Below are 16,575 nucleotides of genomic sequence, written 5' to 3'. Positions count from 1 at the left end.
TTTAAAATGATTTTTCCGTCTTACACGAGCTCCAAAATTACCCCGTAGATAATTTTTGTACTGTGTCGCGTCGCTTGAAGTTGTCCGCTGGGAAATGCCATTGTGTCAAAATCGCGGCAGTACAGCAGCTTGTTTACATTGTGAACAGAAACGAAAAATGCGCTCTACTTAACAGCGATTTCCGGATTATTTACTCAACTAATTGTTAAACATTCATCGTAAGCTGTCATACAGCTAGTGCGTCTACATGATGGGAAGTAACGAACCGAAAATCTCCTTCGGAGTTAAAGCTAAACCGAAAACTCTGCTTGGGATCAGCCCGGCATCTAGCGTCACGCTGAAAGCAAAGGAAGCAAAAGAACGGATCGAGTTTTTGGAAGGAAATCTAATTAAAACTTCTGGGTGAGTTAGGAACCTGTAATGCATAATATCAAATATGAACTAATCAATTGCCGATTGTTGCAGCAAACAAGAAGAACAACGCTCGACATTGTTGGTCATACCGCCTCTCAAAAACGAAAGATCAACAGAGCGAACGGCGAAAATATCGATCATTCAGCAGCTCAAACAGCAACGACTGGAAGATAGTGCTACATTACGTAGTACTAACAGTGCGCTAAATGATGGGATTGAAACTCTCGACCAAAGAGCCGCACGAGAGATTGTAGAACAGACAGCAGAAGCTATAACTAAGAAAGAGGATTCAACCGGCATGGTAGTACCGCTAAGACCAGAAGAACTGCCATTAGATGGTGCGCGCGAAAGCACTTTGGACGATTATGAATCTGTGCCGATCGAACAGTTCGGTCAAGGGATGCTGCGTGGCATGGGATGGAAGGGTGAAGTGAAAAAAGACAGTGAAAAGATAACGTTGGGCCCAGAGCCGCGGCCCAAAGGACTCGGTCTCGGAGCAGACAGATCCATCAAGAGAGGTAACGGCCCCGGTACGGTACCATTGGCTCAGGGCGAAGGTCTAGTGATGAAATGTGGAGCACCGGCGAAAATAATTGCCGGCAAACATAAAGGAAAATACGCAACGGTAAGTCACTACCTCGTTTACACCCGAGCTGATGTATACGAGTTTCTATTTCATTTTATTTTGTCAAACTGATCACTATCTTTCACCAGTTCGCGCATTAAAGTGGAGTAGTATTGTAATCTTTTATCTGTCTGATGCTTTCCTGGGTTTTCACAAATTTCCGTCGTTAGTTGGGCTAAATTAGGCAATGCATACGTTCCCATCGAGAGGGCTAGTGCTCCAAATTGTATGAATTGCTTTTGCAACTCGTCTCGAGGCAAATCTTTTTCTGGGTAACCTCCTAGCTGCAGTAAGCTGGCAGAGAAGGAGCTATAGAACTCATCTATCAAGCTGTTGAACATGTCTCTACGTAAATCGCGCTCTCCGCAGAGAAAAATGAACAGCGTGTAATCGAGTACAGGCGATCCGTATCGAGCCATCTGCCAATCGAACAGACAAACATCGTTCACACGGCCATTAGCATCGTAACCAAACATTACGTTATTAGTCCAACAATCGCCGTGGTTAAGGGCTGCGAAGGGTTCTGCTCGAACACCTCGAATGTGCGCTCCCGTTCTAGGCCACATAGACCGGCTCAGATCCAGCATTGCCCGATGATAGTCTGCTTCCTGTTGTGGATCGAAAGCCGATGCCGCTAGATGGCAATTACGATCCGTTAATGGTCGCGTTTGCTCCGTATCAAGCACGATTGAGAGCAGATCATTCAGCTGTCGAATGTGTTCGAATAGTTGTGGCCGGTGGCGCTTTAATGCAAAAGAGCAGGCATTGAATCTTCCCAATGCCTTCATCAGGACGCGCACATGCTCATAATCGACTGGAACGTATTGGTCTAGTAGCTTCATAGGCGGACGTTGAGGGTCCATTAAATCCTCCAAAATAATCACGGCTTCTCCACGTTCCACATCACAGAACGCGTGATAACATTTCGGATAGTTGCCAAAGTAATTTGCTTCCTGATGCTTAACGCCATGTTGTAGCTGAATTTCATCGAATGCTGGCAATATGCGCTGATAGATGAAGGCTTCCCGCTCGAAGAGTAACATTGCGTTGAAACGTTTTCGTTGATGTGGATCCTCGGGTGGAAATTTGCAAATTAGCGTTAATTCTCTACGTGACGGGTTTACAATTCGAGCCCGTGCGATAAGTCCGATGTAGCCATCACCCGATTTGGATCCTTGTTCGTATTCGATAGTAAAATGATTACGGACGAAGCCTTCCTTTTCCGCTACGATCAGCAACCTTTCTTGCACGTACGCCGGAACACTCACTGTGGACATCTTCCTTGATACACGTTTCGTTTACCACTCGGTTACAAGGGTTATGGTTGCCCGTGCTTCTATAACGATTTATCTGTAACACGACGCCAAAGAAGGGGTAACAATTCTTTTTGACAAGAGATAAGCAGAAATCACCATCTCAGTGCGACCATTGCGAGCATTGCACAAATTTTGTTTATAGTATTTACCTAGCGGCACTGTCACTAAAACGTTTCGCCACTTGATAGTTGGAGAAGGTTTGTCAACGTTATACTGTACTCATTAAACAATTCCTTTGCTCTGATCTTGTTTAACAAAATAGGTCGATCTCTTTGTAGCGTACTGTAAGTTATGCGGTTGCTGAACGTTCGACTTATCCTAGAAAATCTCACGAGAAACCTACACGAAGCGATAATTTTTTTTTACAATCACTTTCTACTTTCCCTTGAGACCTTGCGTCAGTGTTCAAAGCAATCCTCAACGATTTAGTTTGTTTGCTTGCGACTGATAGAGCTTAGATTTCGTTTAGCTTCGTGCAGACCTCTTGTGACGTTGCATTTTGCGTTACTTTCGTAATGTAATCGTTCGGCCGAATGTAATCGTTCATTGGACGTGTCAGATGTGATTGATAGCTGTTGAGAAAATGTTTACATGATGTCATGCTACTTGCCATATTGACTAGTCTAGCATGTGCTTACTACCAAAAGGCAGTTGAAGCCATCCAGTGATGGAATATTAAAATAAATATTAGTTTTCTTTCTTAATACTTCACCTATTTGTTTTTATTAACAAAACTTCTCTGGCGCAATGCATAGTTTAGTCTTTTTATCGCAAATGATTTTATTACAAATCATTCTACATTATCTTTTCTATTGAAGACTATTTTAGTAGCAGTTAGAAGTGTTGTGTAAGAACGGATGCTGATCCGAAAAGCTTTAAATGTGATCGAATGAATCATTTTTATAATACAGACACTTTTTATTCTTGTAAATTCGAATTTCTTTTATACATTGTTAAAACTCCTAACCGGTAACGATCTAACTGGAATAACATTAATCGCATCAAACATAAACTCTTGTGACAATTCATACATATCCCAATCGTATAGCATCGCGAATACAGCCGGACATTCGCTTTTTGTAGCGAATGACGGCTTTTTCGGTAGTTCCGTACGCCAGCTCGACATCATTATTTCCATTGCTCATTTCTTTAAAGAATCCTTCCATTGCCGTATCCGTATCGGGCAGCTCGTCATTAGGAGTACAAATCATTGGCAGAGCTATCATAGACATCAGTAGTCCGTACCGACCGAACTGTTTTAGCTGAGCACGGAAAGCACTGCGTGGGAACTGGCGCTCGACATTTCCTCCCAGGTTTTGTAAATGTTCACTCAAGCTGTCGTAGTAGATATTTAATAGCTGTTGGTAGCTGTGAGAACGCAGTTCTTCGTCGGTGCAGTTGAATATGAAGTAGACCAAGTCAAGCACAGGTGAGCCGTACCTTGACAGTTGCCAGTCGATCAATTTGATGGTTTTCGGAGTTTTATTCTAGAATTAGATTAGAATTTCATTAGAAAACATATTTCTGTAAGCAAGCTGTTCTTTACCTCGCTGCTTACATCTTCTTGGTATTGAAACATCATGTTGTTGGACCAACAGTCGCCATGGCCTATAATAGCGTAAGGCTCGGCAGCTTTTCCATCAACACATGCTGTAATTTCCTGCGCGATTCGTTCTAGTATTTGTTCGAGTTTTTCTCTCCGAAAAGTATCGTGCTTTTCGAGTGTATCGATTGCTCTACGGCACATGCCAGCCATCATCTTTTCAAACCCTTTGGTAGCATCTAAGTTCAACATTTTCTCCATTGGATCAGTAAACTCACGGCAATGCGCGAACTCTTCCGGTTGTTGATCTTTCATGGCAAATGAGAGTGCATGAAGGCGTCCCAGAGTGATCATAAGTAGTCGCGCATGTTCGAAATCCACCGGGTTCGCCTTGTCCCACATACGAAAAGCTTGCAATCGCAGATCCTCCATAATGATCACTGACTCCATCTTGTCAACTGTAGTCTTCGCGTAGTAACATCGCGGCACATTGTTAAAGCGGGGCAGTCCCTCAGGGAGAGCCTTTTCACTTTGGAACTTAAGCAACAATGGCAGTATTTGCATGTACGCTTCTGATTCTCTATCAAACAACGGAACGCCTTGTTGTTTTCGCATTTCGTTTTCGGGCAATAGCTTACACAATACTACCAGCTCGCGGTTTGCCTCTCGAATAAACACTTTCAGTATCTGTCCAACAAAACCATCGCCCATGTTTGATCCGGATTCACTTTCAAAGCGGTATAATCCATCGGAAAATCCTTGTTCACGAGCGATCTTTTCAAGTCCAACTAATATGTAACCCGGAAAGGATGTATCGAGTATAGCCGGCATTTTCACGCTTTTTAGTTCCTGGTTTAACTTTCACAGTGGTTTCACAACAGATGTTAATGTCGTTCGATGTTGCTTGAACGTTAGCTGTTTGACAAATGATGCTAAAAAGTGAAGAGGCTATCAGCTTTTAAACAAATAGTCCGATTCTGAACGATATATACAGATAGCGACACTAGCAGGTATTGTTTTGCTCTTTAGTAAATGCGTAGTCAATGTTGATAAGACTCATGAAATATTGATAATTTACCAACGTTCGCACGCCAGTACAGACGCGTGACTGGCATCATTCCTTAAAACTCCTTTAATGGAAAGATAGTCGTGACTTTTGATGTGGTTTTCTTCTTCTCATTATTAATCTTTGAACTTTCATATAAAGGGGAAAAAAGTGGCTTATCTTAAACTTGGACTCGTGCCACAATAATAATGTTATCATTTTAGTTCAAGATAAGCTCCCAAACTTCGAACGGGCTGATGTGTTCACATTCACATTTTATATCATTTTTTCAATCAATGGAGAATTAGAAACAGATACACCTAAAACAGGTGTTCGATAAACAAGCCTACAACAAGATCGAGTCATTAATTGCAACATAACTTTTATTCTTTAAAATTCCAATTCTTATAGTTAGTCGATATTTTTAAGCCTACTATGTAATAGTAATCTGTTGTGATGATCCTACATCACTCATTTTAAATATATCCGAGTCGTATGACGTCGCGAATACATCCGGACATTCGCTTTTTGTAGCGAATTGCGGCCTTTTCTGTCGTTCCGTACGTCAGCTCGACATTGTCATTCCCATTAGTCATATCGTTCATGAATCCTTCCATTGCTGCATCCGTATCGGGTAGCTCATCGTTGGGAGTACAAATGATCGGCAACACCATCATAGACATCAGTAGTCCGTACCGACCAAATTGTTTCAGTTGATCACGGAAAGCACTGCGTGGGAACTGGCGCTCGATATTACCTCCTAGATTATGTAGATGTTCGCTAAGACTGTTGTAGTAGATGCTCAGCAGTCGTTGGTAGCTATGAGAACGCAGTTCTTCGTCGGTGCAGTTGAATATGAAGTAGACCAAGTCAAGCACAGGTGAGCCGTACCTTGACAGTTGCCAGTCGATCAGTTTGATGGTCTTTGGAGTTTGATTCTAGAATTAGATTAGAATTTCATTAGAAAACATAATTTTTTAAGCTAGCTGTTATTTTACCCCGCTGCTTACATCTTCTTGGTATTGAAACATCATATTGTTGGACCAACAATCGCCATGGCCTATAATAGCGTAAGGCTCGGCAGCTTTTCCATCAACACATGCTGTAATTTCCTCCATAACACGATTTTGTATTTGTTCGATTTTTTCTCTTCGGAAGTTATCGTGCTTTTCGAGTGTATCGATTGCTCTACGACTCAGGCCAGCCATCATCTTTTCAAACCCTTTGGTAGCATCTAAGTTTAACATTTTCTCCATTGGATCAGTAAACTCACGGCAATGTGCGAACTCTTCCGGTTGTTGATCTTTCATGGCAAACGAGAGTGCATGAAGGCGTCCCAGAGTGATCATAAGTAGTCGCGCATGTTCGAAATCCACCGGATTCGCCTTGTCCCACATACGAAAAGCTTGCAATCGCAGATCCTCCATAATGATCACTGACTCCATCTTGTCAACTGTAGTCTTCGCGTAGTAACATCGCGGCACATTGTTAAAGCGGGGCAGTCCCTCAGGGAGAGCCTTTTCACTTTGGAACTTAAGCAACAATGGCAGTATTTGCATGTACGCTTCTGATTCTCTATCAAACAACGGAACGCCTTGTTGTTTTCGCATTTCGTTTTCGGGCAATAGCTTACACAATACAACCAGCTCACGGTTTGCCTCTCGAATAAACACTTTCAGTATCTGTCCAACAAAACCATCGCCCATGTTTGATCCGGATTCACTTTCAAAGCGGTATAATCCATCGGAAAACCCTTGTTCACGAGCGATCTCCTCAAGTCCAACTAATATGTAATCCGGAAAGGATGTATCGAGTATAGCCGGCATCTTCACGCTTTTTAGTTCCTGGTTTAACTTTCACAGTGGTTTCACAACAGATGTTAATGTCGTTCGACGTTGCTTGAACGTTAGCTATTCGACAAATGATGCTGAAAAGTAGCGAGTAGATCAGCTTTTAAACAAATAGTCCGCTTCTGACCGATACGAATAGATATCGCCATCAGCAGATATTGTGCCGCTTTCTGCTAAATGCGTAGTCAATGTTGATAAGACTTACGGAACACTGTTAATCTTCCACCGTTCGCGCGCCGGCACAGACGCGTGACTGGCATCATTCCTAAAAATTCCTTTAATGGAAAGATAGTCGTGACTTTTGATGTGGTGTACCCCTTTCATATAAACAATTGTTTTTGCAATATAACGACGCGTGGCGATTTTGTGTGACAAGTGACTTGCCGTTATTAACGAAAAATTAGGCTCGTGGCACACGGTCGTACTGTTATCATCATACCGGTTCGAGATAAGCAGACGGTGGAGTATTGACATCAAGTCACACAATTTTTCTGTGCTTAATGTCTTACTACAAAGATATTCGTGACACAGCAATATATTGCTGCATGCGTGTGGTTTGGCGCACATGATCTACGATTTAGGATCAAGATAGTCTATGTATAGAAGGAGAAGAAATGTATATTACGATCCCTCCGATCGTTGCTCGTCTGATGTACGTCGATGTACGATGAAGGTATAAAACTACCCGATGAAGGTATCAACTTGTGAACAATTGCATAAGTTTACTTCGTTTAATCCAATAAAAGTTCAATATTTTTATTCTGAAGTTCAAATATAAGACGATTACAGTAAACTTCTATCGGTGCATTTAGAAATATCCATACCGTATGCAATCTTTCACGACGGCCCTAATTCGTTTGGCGTACGTTTCCTGGTTGGATTCAGTAGTTTTGAAGAAACTTTCATTCAACTGTTGCGACTCAGCCATCTTATGGGCCAGTGCCTCAATATCGGGTAGTTCCTCGTTACGGGTACACATCATCGGCACCAAGAACATGCCCATCAGTATGCCATAGCGTCCAAAGACTCGTAGCTGCTCATCAAATGCGGATCGAGGGAAAAGCTCCTTGACATCATGCTGCAACTTTGCCAACATTGTCGAAAGCGAACGATAGTAAATATCAAGCATCTCCTCGTAATACTCTCGGCGAAACTCTTCGTCCGTACAGCAGAAGATGAAGTACACGATATCTTGTACAGGTGTGACGTATCGCATCACTTGCCAATCGAAAAGGATGATTTCTTGAGGTTTTCCTTCCTGAAAAGGAATGAGAGATATCGAAATATTGCTTTATGTACGTGTAACATTGGTTCTTGTGTAATTTTAGACACACATGTATCACTTGCCTCATAGCGGAACATCATATTGTTGGTCCAGCAATCACCATGTCCGACAACCGTGTATGGTTCGGCTAGCTGCGCTGTGCCACAACGAAGCAGCTCATCGAACACCTCCTCTTTCAGCTGTTCCATCTTTGCCCGTTCGATCGTATCCTGTTCGTTCAGTGCATCGATAACCATTTGCAGCTGGGAGAGGATCATGTTTTTGAAGGGACCATCTGCTTTAAGCATCGGATCGAACGGGTTCGGTAGCTTGAACTGCTCGAAACGCTCCGGCTGATCGCGCTTCATTGCCAGCGAAATGGCATGCAGACGGCCTAGATGTGTCATGAACAGTGTGGCATGATCGTAATCGATTATCTTATGCTTGTTCCACAACCGAAACTCGCGTTCTCGAAGATCTTCCATAATGATGACCGACTCCTGGGCCACTTCATCGCAATGCGCGTAGTAGCATCGTGGCGTATGGAAGAATCCACCGTCCTCCGGACTCAGAATACCCCTTTCACGCTGGTACTCGTAGATGGTTGGCAGAAAGCGATCGTACACCAGCACCTCCCGAGCAAATGCTGTCATCGAACCAAACTGCTCACGTCTATCATCGTCCAGTGGCGGAATTTTGCACAAGTACACTTCGTTCCTATCTCGCTCACTGATGGTGGCCTTGAACATTTGCCCTACGAACCCATCGCCCTTGCTGGATCCAAAATCAAACGCGATCGAAAAGTTGCCCTCGGTAAACCCTTCCTTGGGGGCCAGTTGTTTAAGCGCCGCGTACAGATATTGTGGTAGCTCCGGAACTTGGTCGTCCACACTGCTTGCAGATTCACCATGTCCATTAGTTTCCGCGCTAGGCGTTGAATTTGAATGATCTGCCATTACGTGCTGGTTCTATTCTCGCGAAACGTGAACGATGGTCTTCAATGGGTTCGATCGCAACTGTACACCCCAATCGTGCGCACCCTGTATGATCGTTGCCGTCTGTAACTGGGCGCAACTAAATCTCTACTAAACAAAAAACGTGCACTTGACCGTGAGCATCCAGCACTGGGTTTCGCCTCCAGTGTATATTTGCGACACAAATGGAAGTAATCGTATACATGGCTGTTGGACAAGATACAAACACACTCGTTCGTCGGCATTGTCGGGCACCAACGGGCATGATATACATCTTTTGCCACTCGCGGGCGTGCGTTAGTGAATAACTGCTTTGGTATCATAATGGAACAATATGATGCTGTGGCATCTAAGCGCAATACATTCCATAACTGCGAATACCCCAGTAATGTTGTCAATGTAGTAGTTCCGAAACGCAAGGGCAGGCATATTGATGAGTTGTTCAGCGATGAGATTGGTTTCACTTCCCGCGCTGGTGCGGCTATTAATTCTGGCTTCGTTTCAGTGCTGTATTCTAATGTTGTGTGCATAAGCGTCTATGAAAATTGACGCGGAACTTTGCACGCTTCCCCGCCACTGTCGCATGGTGTGGTATTGCAAACATTGCGATCTTTTCTGTGTTTGTGATGTTTGCTTTTATGATTGTTGATTTTGGTCAATGGAAAAAATCCCCATTTTCTGTGGGATCGCAATTCACACGAAGCTTGGCATTCGTTTTCGTTTTGGTGCTACACAGGCACAACGCCGCCGAGCACAAGATAAGATTGCTGGTGCAAGCTCGGGACACGGGGTAGGCCTTGCGGACCCGAAACATATCTCATCCCCATCAAGCTTTGCCCCACCACGCTGTTCTGAACGCGGCCGTTGGCAATGACTGAGCAGTTCTATTAATTTACTGTTGTTGTCGGGTGCTGCTGGTGGTCAGCAAGTTTCGTACAGGCCGACTTGCCAATTGATACTCATTCTTTTGCAAGTCACGATACAATATCAATATCTCGGTGATTTTCAATCTTAGTGTCTTAGAAAAGATAGGAATTGTCTGTGTGTATGTTTCATTTTTGTCCCATGGAATACTTTAAAACTGTTATATCACTGTTGAACAGATGAAAGTGTACTGACTGGTGTGATCTGATCTAGAGAAAGTGACCTGATTCGAGCATGGTTGCAGACGAGTTTCATAAACAATTTGCAGCAGTAAATCCTTCAATGAAGAAGGTTTCATTTTTAAAATCCATCCACCTGATAAGATAAACCGTACTTCTGTCCAAGATCACCGACGTGGAAAGTAGAATTTATTTATCTTGTTCCCACTGGAGCTTGGGTAAATTTCCGACCTTTGCCAGTGCAGCAACATATAACAGAACGGATAATCGTCTTGGACAGTGCAGTGTATCGTTTCCGACTGACGAGTTCCTAAAGGCAGTGTGACGAACACAATGAAAATGGTGCTAGAATCTAAATGTGATCCATCCGATTAACAAGTGAGCGGTAGCGAATTCAGTTCCAAGTGAAGTTCCACAATTCTTCTACACAGCCAGCGAAGGTAGCCTAAGATAAAGGATTCAATGATACCGGCAATTCACCGTTGCAGTCAAGGATGGTTCCAGCAAAGATGATGGATACATTGGTGAACGGATTAAGATGCAAAAGCAATCAAAACAATCACTCGGTATCAATTTCAAAAAGGAGCACCGTAGCAAGTCATTCTACTCGACTGACAAACGGCACGCTACTCCTCTTCTATCCTCGCCTTGGCGCACTTCATTCAATACCGTACGGATGAGGAATTTCGACGGTGGCACTACGTCGAGATGATGAGCTAGCACTACTACAACTCGCTAGCAGAACTGCTCGAAAAGCATGGTCATAGTCCACAGCATATCTTTCCGCGAAATGTTTTTCTGCATCAGCTGCGACAGTATGGATTAATGTTTGTCACATTTCTCCTGCAATGAAGAGATATCGATACGGGACATATTTGAATCGCCCAGATGTAATCGGTTTGGAGTTCCTTAGAAAACTGTACGTAAAATAGTGATTCGTCGCATGTTTAGAAATGATTTGGCATGTAAAATAAATGCTCAATGTCTTTTTTAAATTTTAAGAAGTTTTAGTAACAAAATATTCCTAGAATCATGTTGAATAACGTGTGTTACCATTATTATGAACGGTTGGCTTCAGTTCCGTTGAACAAATCTACAGCCGTGTGGTAGAAAATTTCCAAACAACAGTAACGTACGTCCAAGATAAGATAATGATTTCGACGTGCGACAGTCTCGTGGCCCAACATTATATTCGCTCTTCCATATAAGGGGGCGCTGGGTCGCACGATAACGCTTCGCTATGGATTGAACGAATCATTCAGTCGTCATTGTTATGTTTAGTTTTGTATGGCCGTTCGATTCAATTCGGTTTCATCAAGTTTTGCTGTTGTTGCAGATCATGACGTAGCAAGCTGCACATCTTACTGACGATAAACCAATTACATCGATGGCACACTTATGTGACTAATCTTCCGGTGGTGATAAGAACATAAAGCGGTATGAACTCCGGCGTAATCTAGGAATTTGGATTTATTTCATTGCGATTGCGTTAAGGCGGTACGGTCGTACAGGGCGGTATTTTATCGGCGGTTTAATCTGGTCCATATGTGTGTCTTTAGAAAACCTTGTTTGGGTATGACAAAGTGAGTCTATGCGGTAGCTACGACCACACTAGAACGCTTGGGACGTGATAAGCTGTCGACGTTAAAGACGCTAGGTGGCGTCTACAGGAATACGTCCGTCCGTCGTGGTGATTAGATAAATCATATTCAGCGCAGGGAAGTGATTCAAAGTACGGTATTTCATCGCTTCATCGGTTCCTTTTCTCAGTCCGTACGTGTCACATCGCTTCATCTGGTTGATCAAAATAAAACAGTCTGTAGATTGCTCGTTGCAATTCAGTTGATCAGGCTCGTTGCTGACTTACTGGACGTAACGTACCCACGCAGTTACACAGTGTCTACAACCAACAGGTGGTGTTGGCGTGAAAGTGACTGAAAATGAGCGGTGTAGCAGCTATGGAGGAAGCACAATTAGAAGAGTTCCAAGTGGAACAACAAACCGTATCGGATTCGAAATCCAGCTTTTTGGAAAAGGACATGCCGACGGCGGATGCAGCGGCCATTACAGCGGTCGAGGAAAGTTCTTCTCCTAGCCCACAGACTACCGAAGAGAGTACAGAGATTCCCGCGTATCTGTACAAAGCGATAGAGCAAGTAGCCAGTGAGCAAGGTTTTACAGCAGGAGAATACAAGCTCGAATTTGACATTGGATCAAACAAGGGTGACGGTTTCGTGGGCCAAATATTCAAAGCTTTACTTACGGAAGGTCCTCGTAAGCAGGTGTTCTTGTGTAAAATTCCTCCCTTAAACGAGGCACGTCGCCGTCAGTTCAACACGATGAGCAGTTTCAATCGCGAAACACTCGCATATAAAACACTCCTACCGACGGTGTTCGCTTATCAGGAGGAAAAGGGCGTTGCCCGGGAGGATGGATTCTTCAACGTGCCGAAATGCTACTACGCGGAATGTGATGAAGTCACAGAAGAATCGGTCATCATCATGGACGACTTGCGTACGATGAATTACAAAATGTGGAATAAAATGGAACCTGTGAACTACGAACACGCTCGATTAACCATGCAGCATTTGGGTCGTTTGCATGCCGTTTCGCTAGCGCTGAAACGAGATCGGCCAGACGTATTCGAACAGTTTAAAGTGCCCGATTCGTTGGTGCTGTTGATGGTCGATGGAAGTCCCTTGACATTGATGATGGTACAGATGATAAATGATGCAAAGGATACGCTTGAACCGCATGAAACGAAGGAACGGGCCAAGATGGAGGAGCTGGCTAAGAATGTGCAACAGGAAATGCATTCGTGCGCAGATGGTTCTGCGGCAGAACCGTACACCGTGCTTGGACATGGAGACTGTTGGGTCAATAATTTCATATTCAGATATAAGGTGCGTATTTAAGTGTACTTCTTTGGTTGTTCTTACTTAACCATGTTGTTGTTCGCTTCTTGTTTTATTAGAACAAAGCTCCGGATAATATCATCCTGCTTGACTGGCAGATTACCCGTTACGTGTCGCCCGTGCTCGATATCGCTTACTTCCTGTTTTGCTGCACGGACGAGGAGTTCCGACGGCGGCACTACGATGAGATGATACACATTTACCATAACTCGTTATCAACGTTGCTCGAAAAGCTTGGCCACGATCCGCAGGAAGTCTTCCCACGCACTGCGCTAATCCGACAGTTACGACGCTACGGCAGGTTCGGAATCTTGATGGCCGTTTTTCTGGTGCCGATGATGTGCACGCGCAACGAAGACCTGCACGATATGGACGAGGCGGCCGAAAAGTATCGCGATTCGAATGAATTGGATGTGAACGCCATCGTTACGAACACTAACAAGAGCGCGTACAGTAAACGCATAAGTGCCGTAATACGAGATATTGTGCGTTATGGATATCTGTGAAGAGTGTACGCAATCACTTCACTTCAAAAATGAGAACGAGTTCGTTGCGGAATGCGATACAGTATCAGGGAATTCCATGGATGATCCTAGAGAGCTAGACACTAATGTACTTTAAGCCTCGAGTGTTCCACAGAAATAAACAACCAGAAACGAATGGAGTCTCGTAGCTCATCAAGGATTCAAGAAGGAGGTGTGGGCAAATACACACAATAGGTTCATTAAAGGGGGTTTCCTTTCATTCCTCCTAATACATGCCCCGAGGATTAGCTTTTCCATTCATATGTTCTATGGTGTAGGCATGCTCTTGCAAGTTCAAAGGATTTGATTACAAAACATTTAAACCGGTAAACGTTAATCGGTTAGTATTACAAATGGAGTAGTTAATAAAACGATAAAATCTTATTTGCGATGCGCGCCATCTATTGCAAAACGACGCGAACTAAACGCGAAGGCCTTATAAAGGCGATAATTTCCCCCCGAATCGAATATCACTGCGACGCACAGCGCGATAAGCCACATCTTATCGTGTGTCGATTTATCTTATCTTAAGTCGTTTTAAATAAACTTGTCTCTTGTACTGTACTGCAAGTTTAACGTGCCGTTCAGTACACTGCGATACACATTAGCCAGTAACACCAGGAATGATAACTCCTTTAACCGTTCCCGAATACGTGCGAGAAGCGCTAAACAGCGTGGCACAAACGTTGGGCTTTACCGGCAACCAACATTCGGTGGATTATGATTTTCGTACCAGCGAAAACAATCGTTCGGTGGTGTCCATTTTCTACCGGGTGACATTTCGTGAAGAACCACGTGAAGTTACCGTGCTGTGTAAAGTGCCGCCAACCGATGCTGACGACACCATGTTGGCAATGTTTGAGCGTGAAGTGTTCGTTTATGGGAAGCTTTTGCCCGCTTTTGCACAGTTTCAGCGTTCCAAACGGGAAGGAACGCCCGATGCATCGGTTGTCGAGGAGGAGTTGGTATCCTTTGGACCGCTGTGCTATCATGCACATTGTGACGCTAAAAAGGGTGAAGGAATTATCATACTAGAAGACGTCCAAAGGCGTGGATTTACCAACCGGCACAAATTTGAACCCATGGACTATGATCATGCCCGTCTGGCGATGATGCAGTTGGGGCGATTCCATGCACTTTCTCTAGCGCTGAAGAAGCAACAGCCGGAACTGTTTGAACAGTATCGCTACATGGGTGACGTTACCGGCGAGCGTGTGCTAGCGATGGAAGGGTTCGAGCAAGCAATGGAACAAGCATTCGAGAGTGCTGCCGCCACGCTGAATCCGGGTGATGTGGGAAGACGCGAAAAATTGGCACGTCTTCGTGGGTCGTTCGCCGAGGAACTGCAGAGCATCAATGACACCGCTCTGTCGGAACCGTTCTGCGTTGTTTGTCACGGAGATTTTGCGGGCGATAATATGATGTTTTCCTACAATGTAAGAATTCCCCCTGTGGTATAGCTTTTGAAGCTCTTTTCATTTGAATACAAGATTGATTTCATCCTTTAGGGTGGATTTCCTAACCGAATGGTGCTGCTCGATTGGCAGCTGGCCAAGTATGGATCTCCGGCACTGGATTTTGTTCACACCGTCTTTCTGTCGACGGATGAATCGTTTCGTCGCAATCACTACGACAACATGCTGCAGACTTACCATAATGCGTTAATGAGTCATCTTGAACGACTGGGTGATGATAGTGCAACGGAATGGTTTCCACTGACAGTGGTAATGCGACTGGTCAAACTTCAAGCCCGACAAGCTTTGGTGCTCGGTATGCTTCACATCCCACTAACAGTTGCCAGCGAGGAAGCTACGGTTATAGCAGAAGATAAAACCGACGAAACTCGCGAAGATTCCAGCTCGGTGCAGATTAGTGATACGAGTGACGCAAAGTATCAGACACGCATGGCCGGTCTGTTGAAGGATGTGTTCCGATTGGGTTTTCTTTGAAGATCATGTAGATGACAGCATTCGCAAGTACTGATCGATAGTTAATTTGACGAAAGCTTTAATAATAAAACAATAAATCAAACAATCTAATTTTTCTCACTTACTTATCTCACGCAACCCGAAGGCGAAATAAGCAAAATGAATAAAATTCATTATGATTATGTTATCTCTTCTCTGTCTTGCAGGTGAAAAGTATCGACGAAGACACTGGTCGTGTGATTGTGGAATTATCTATCGGAAAACAGCTGGAATCATTGAACGAGTGCTTCGTGCAGCTAGTAACGGTCGGAGAGTATAGCAAAAATTCTAACGTTATAAGTAGGTAAGCACTCTTCTCGAGTTGCAGACGGACTATATTCAATTTTCCATTATTTTTGCAACCCTTTCAGATACGGCTAAATACGAAGAATTCAAGGAACGTGAATTGAACAGCGCTCCGGCAGGCTCGTCCAAGGACACACGGGTGGAGAAACCCTATGCCAAACACAGTTCCTATCGCGAAAGCGACAACACGAATAGTAGTGAAGACGAGCGAGAACGCCACCGGCGAAAGCACAAGAAATCATCCTCACCTTACATTCGAACATCATCGGGCACGAAGAAAAAATCCCACAAGTACAAACAACGCCGAGAGTATCGGGACGAACGACGAGGTTCTTCGCGGGATCGGCGACACCGTAGCCCCCGTGCATCGGACTCCGAATCAGACGATAAGTTTCACAAGAAGAAGACAAAGAAAAAGAAGAGACCAAGGAGTCGGTCGCGCAGTCGACAATAACCAATTTTCGTAAGTACAAGAAATTAGGAGTGCGCTCCCGTGACAGATCAATTGACCTTTTGGGGGCGCTACGAAAAGGTTAAATGTTACTGTCCCTGAGATGCTACTCCTCTTTCTATTTGACTGGGCTTAATCATTGATGAGGTTCGATGCAATTAAATAAAACGGAATATGTCGCATAAGGAAATGAACATTGATCTCTAGCTTAAGTAGGTGAAATGTGCATGAAGATGACAGAAATTAAATCTTTAGTATCAAACGAACTATCTATTATA

The 16,575-nt window shown here is 43.9% G+C and overlaps 6 protein-coding genes across 7 annotated transcripts; 2 read left to right on the top strand and 4 right to left on the bottom strand.

The window, feature by feature from the left end:
- The first annotated feature begins 128 nt into the window (after window positions 1–128).
- On the top strand, window positions 129–16,473 carry LOC128299167 (G-patch domain and KOW motifs-containing protein). Its single transcript, XM_053035040.1, has 4 exons — window positions 129–402; window positions 466–1,039; window positions 15,708–15,840; window positions 15,912–16,473. Exons 1-4 carry the CDS (start codon window positions 248–250, stop codon window positions 16,298–16,300), a joined length of 1,251 nt encoding a protein of 416 aa, XP_052891000.1. The 5' UTR covers window positions 129–247; the 3' UTR covers window positions 16,301–16,473.
- On the bottom strand, window positions 1,074–2,793 carry LOC128299168 (uncharacterized). Its single transcript, XM_053035041.1, has one exon. It carries the CDS (start codon window positions 2,314–2,316, stop codon window positions 1,090–1,092), a length of 1,227 nt encoding a protein of 408 aa, XP_052891001.1. The 5' UTR covers window positions 2,317–2,793; the 3' UTR covers window positions 1,074–1,089.
- On the bottom strand, window positions 3,194–4,729 carry LOC128299164 (uncharacterized). Its single transcript, XM_053035037.1, has 2 exons — window positions 3,914–4,729; window positions 3,194–3,842 (listed from the first exon to the last, which is right to left on the bottom strand). Exons 1-2 carry the CDS (start codon window positions 4,727–4,729, stop codon window positions 3,381–3,383), a joined length of 1,278 nt encoding a protein of 425 aa, XP_052890997.1. The 3' UTR covers window positions 3,194–3,380.
- On the bottom strand, window positions 5,420–6,769 carry LOC128299165 (uncharacterized oxidoreductase dhs-27-like). Its single transcript, XM_053035038.1, has 2 exons — window positions 5,954–6,769; window positions 5,420–5,881 (listed from the first exon to the last, which is right to left on the bottom strand). The coding sequence occupies exons 1-2, from the start codon at window positions 6,767–6,769 to the stop codon at window positions 5,420–5,422; spliced, it is 1,278 nt and encodes a 425-aa protein (XP_052890998.1).
- On the bottom strand, window positions 7,526–9,102 carry LOC128299163 (uncharacterized). 2 transcript variants are annotated; one of them, XM_053035033.1, is made up of 2 exons: window positions 8,137–9,102; window positions 7,526–8,047 (listed from the first exon to the last, which is right to left on the bottom strand). In XM_053035033.1, exons 1-2 carry the CDS (start codon window positions 9,011–9,013, stop codon window positions 7,602–7,604), a joined length of 1,323 nt encoding a protein of 440 aa, XP_052890993.1. In that variant the 5' UTR covers window positions 9,014–9,102; the 3' UTR covers window positions 7,526–7,601. The 2 variants fall into 2 exon arrangements, with proteins under 2 accessions (XP_052890993.1, XP_052890996.1); XM_053035036.1 differs by having other exon boundaries at window positions 7,526–8,051; window positions 8,141–9,102.
- LOC128299166 (uncharacterized) lies at window positions 14,197–15,522 on the top strand. Its single transcript, XM_053035039.1, has 2 exons — window positions 14,197–15,009; window positions 15,082–15,522. The coding sequence occupies exons 1-2, from the start codon at window positions 14,197–14,199 to the stop codon at window positions 15,520–15,522; spliced, it is 1,254 nt and encodes a 417-aa protein (XP_052890999.1).
- Window positions 16,474–16,575: the final 102 nt, after the last annotated feature.

Source organism: Anopheles moucheti, chromosome 2 (genome assembly GCF_943734755.1).
Source record: "Anopheles moucheti chromosome 2, idAnoMoucSN_F20_07, whole genome shotgun sequence".
In the NCBI taxonomy this organism is placed as follows: Eukaryota; Metazoa; Arthropoda; class Insecta; order Diptera; family Culicidae; genus Anopheles; species Anopheles moucheti.
The sequence above is the reverse complement of the archived record's forward strand: the minus strand, read 5'-3'. Positions and strand labels throughout refer to the sequence as shown.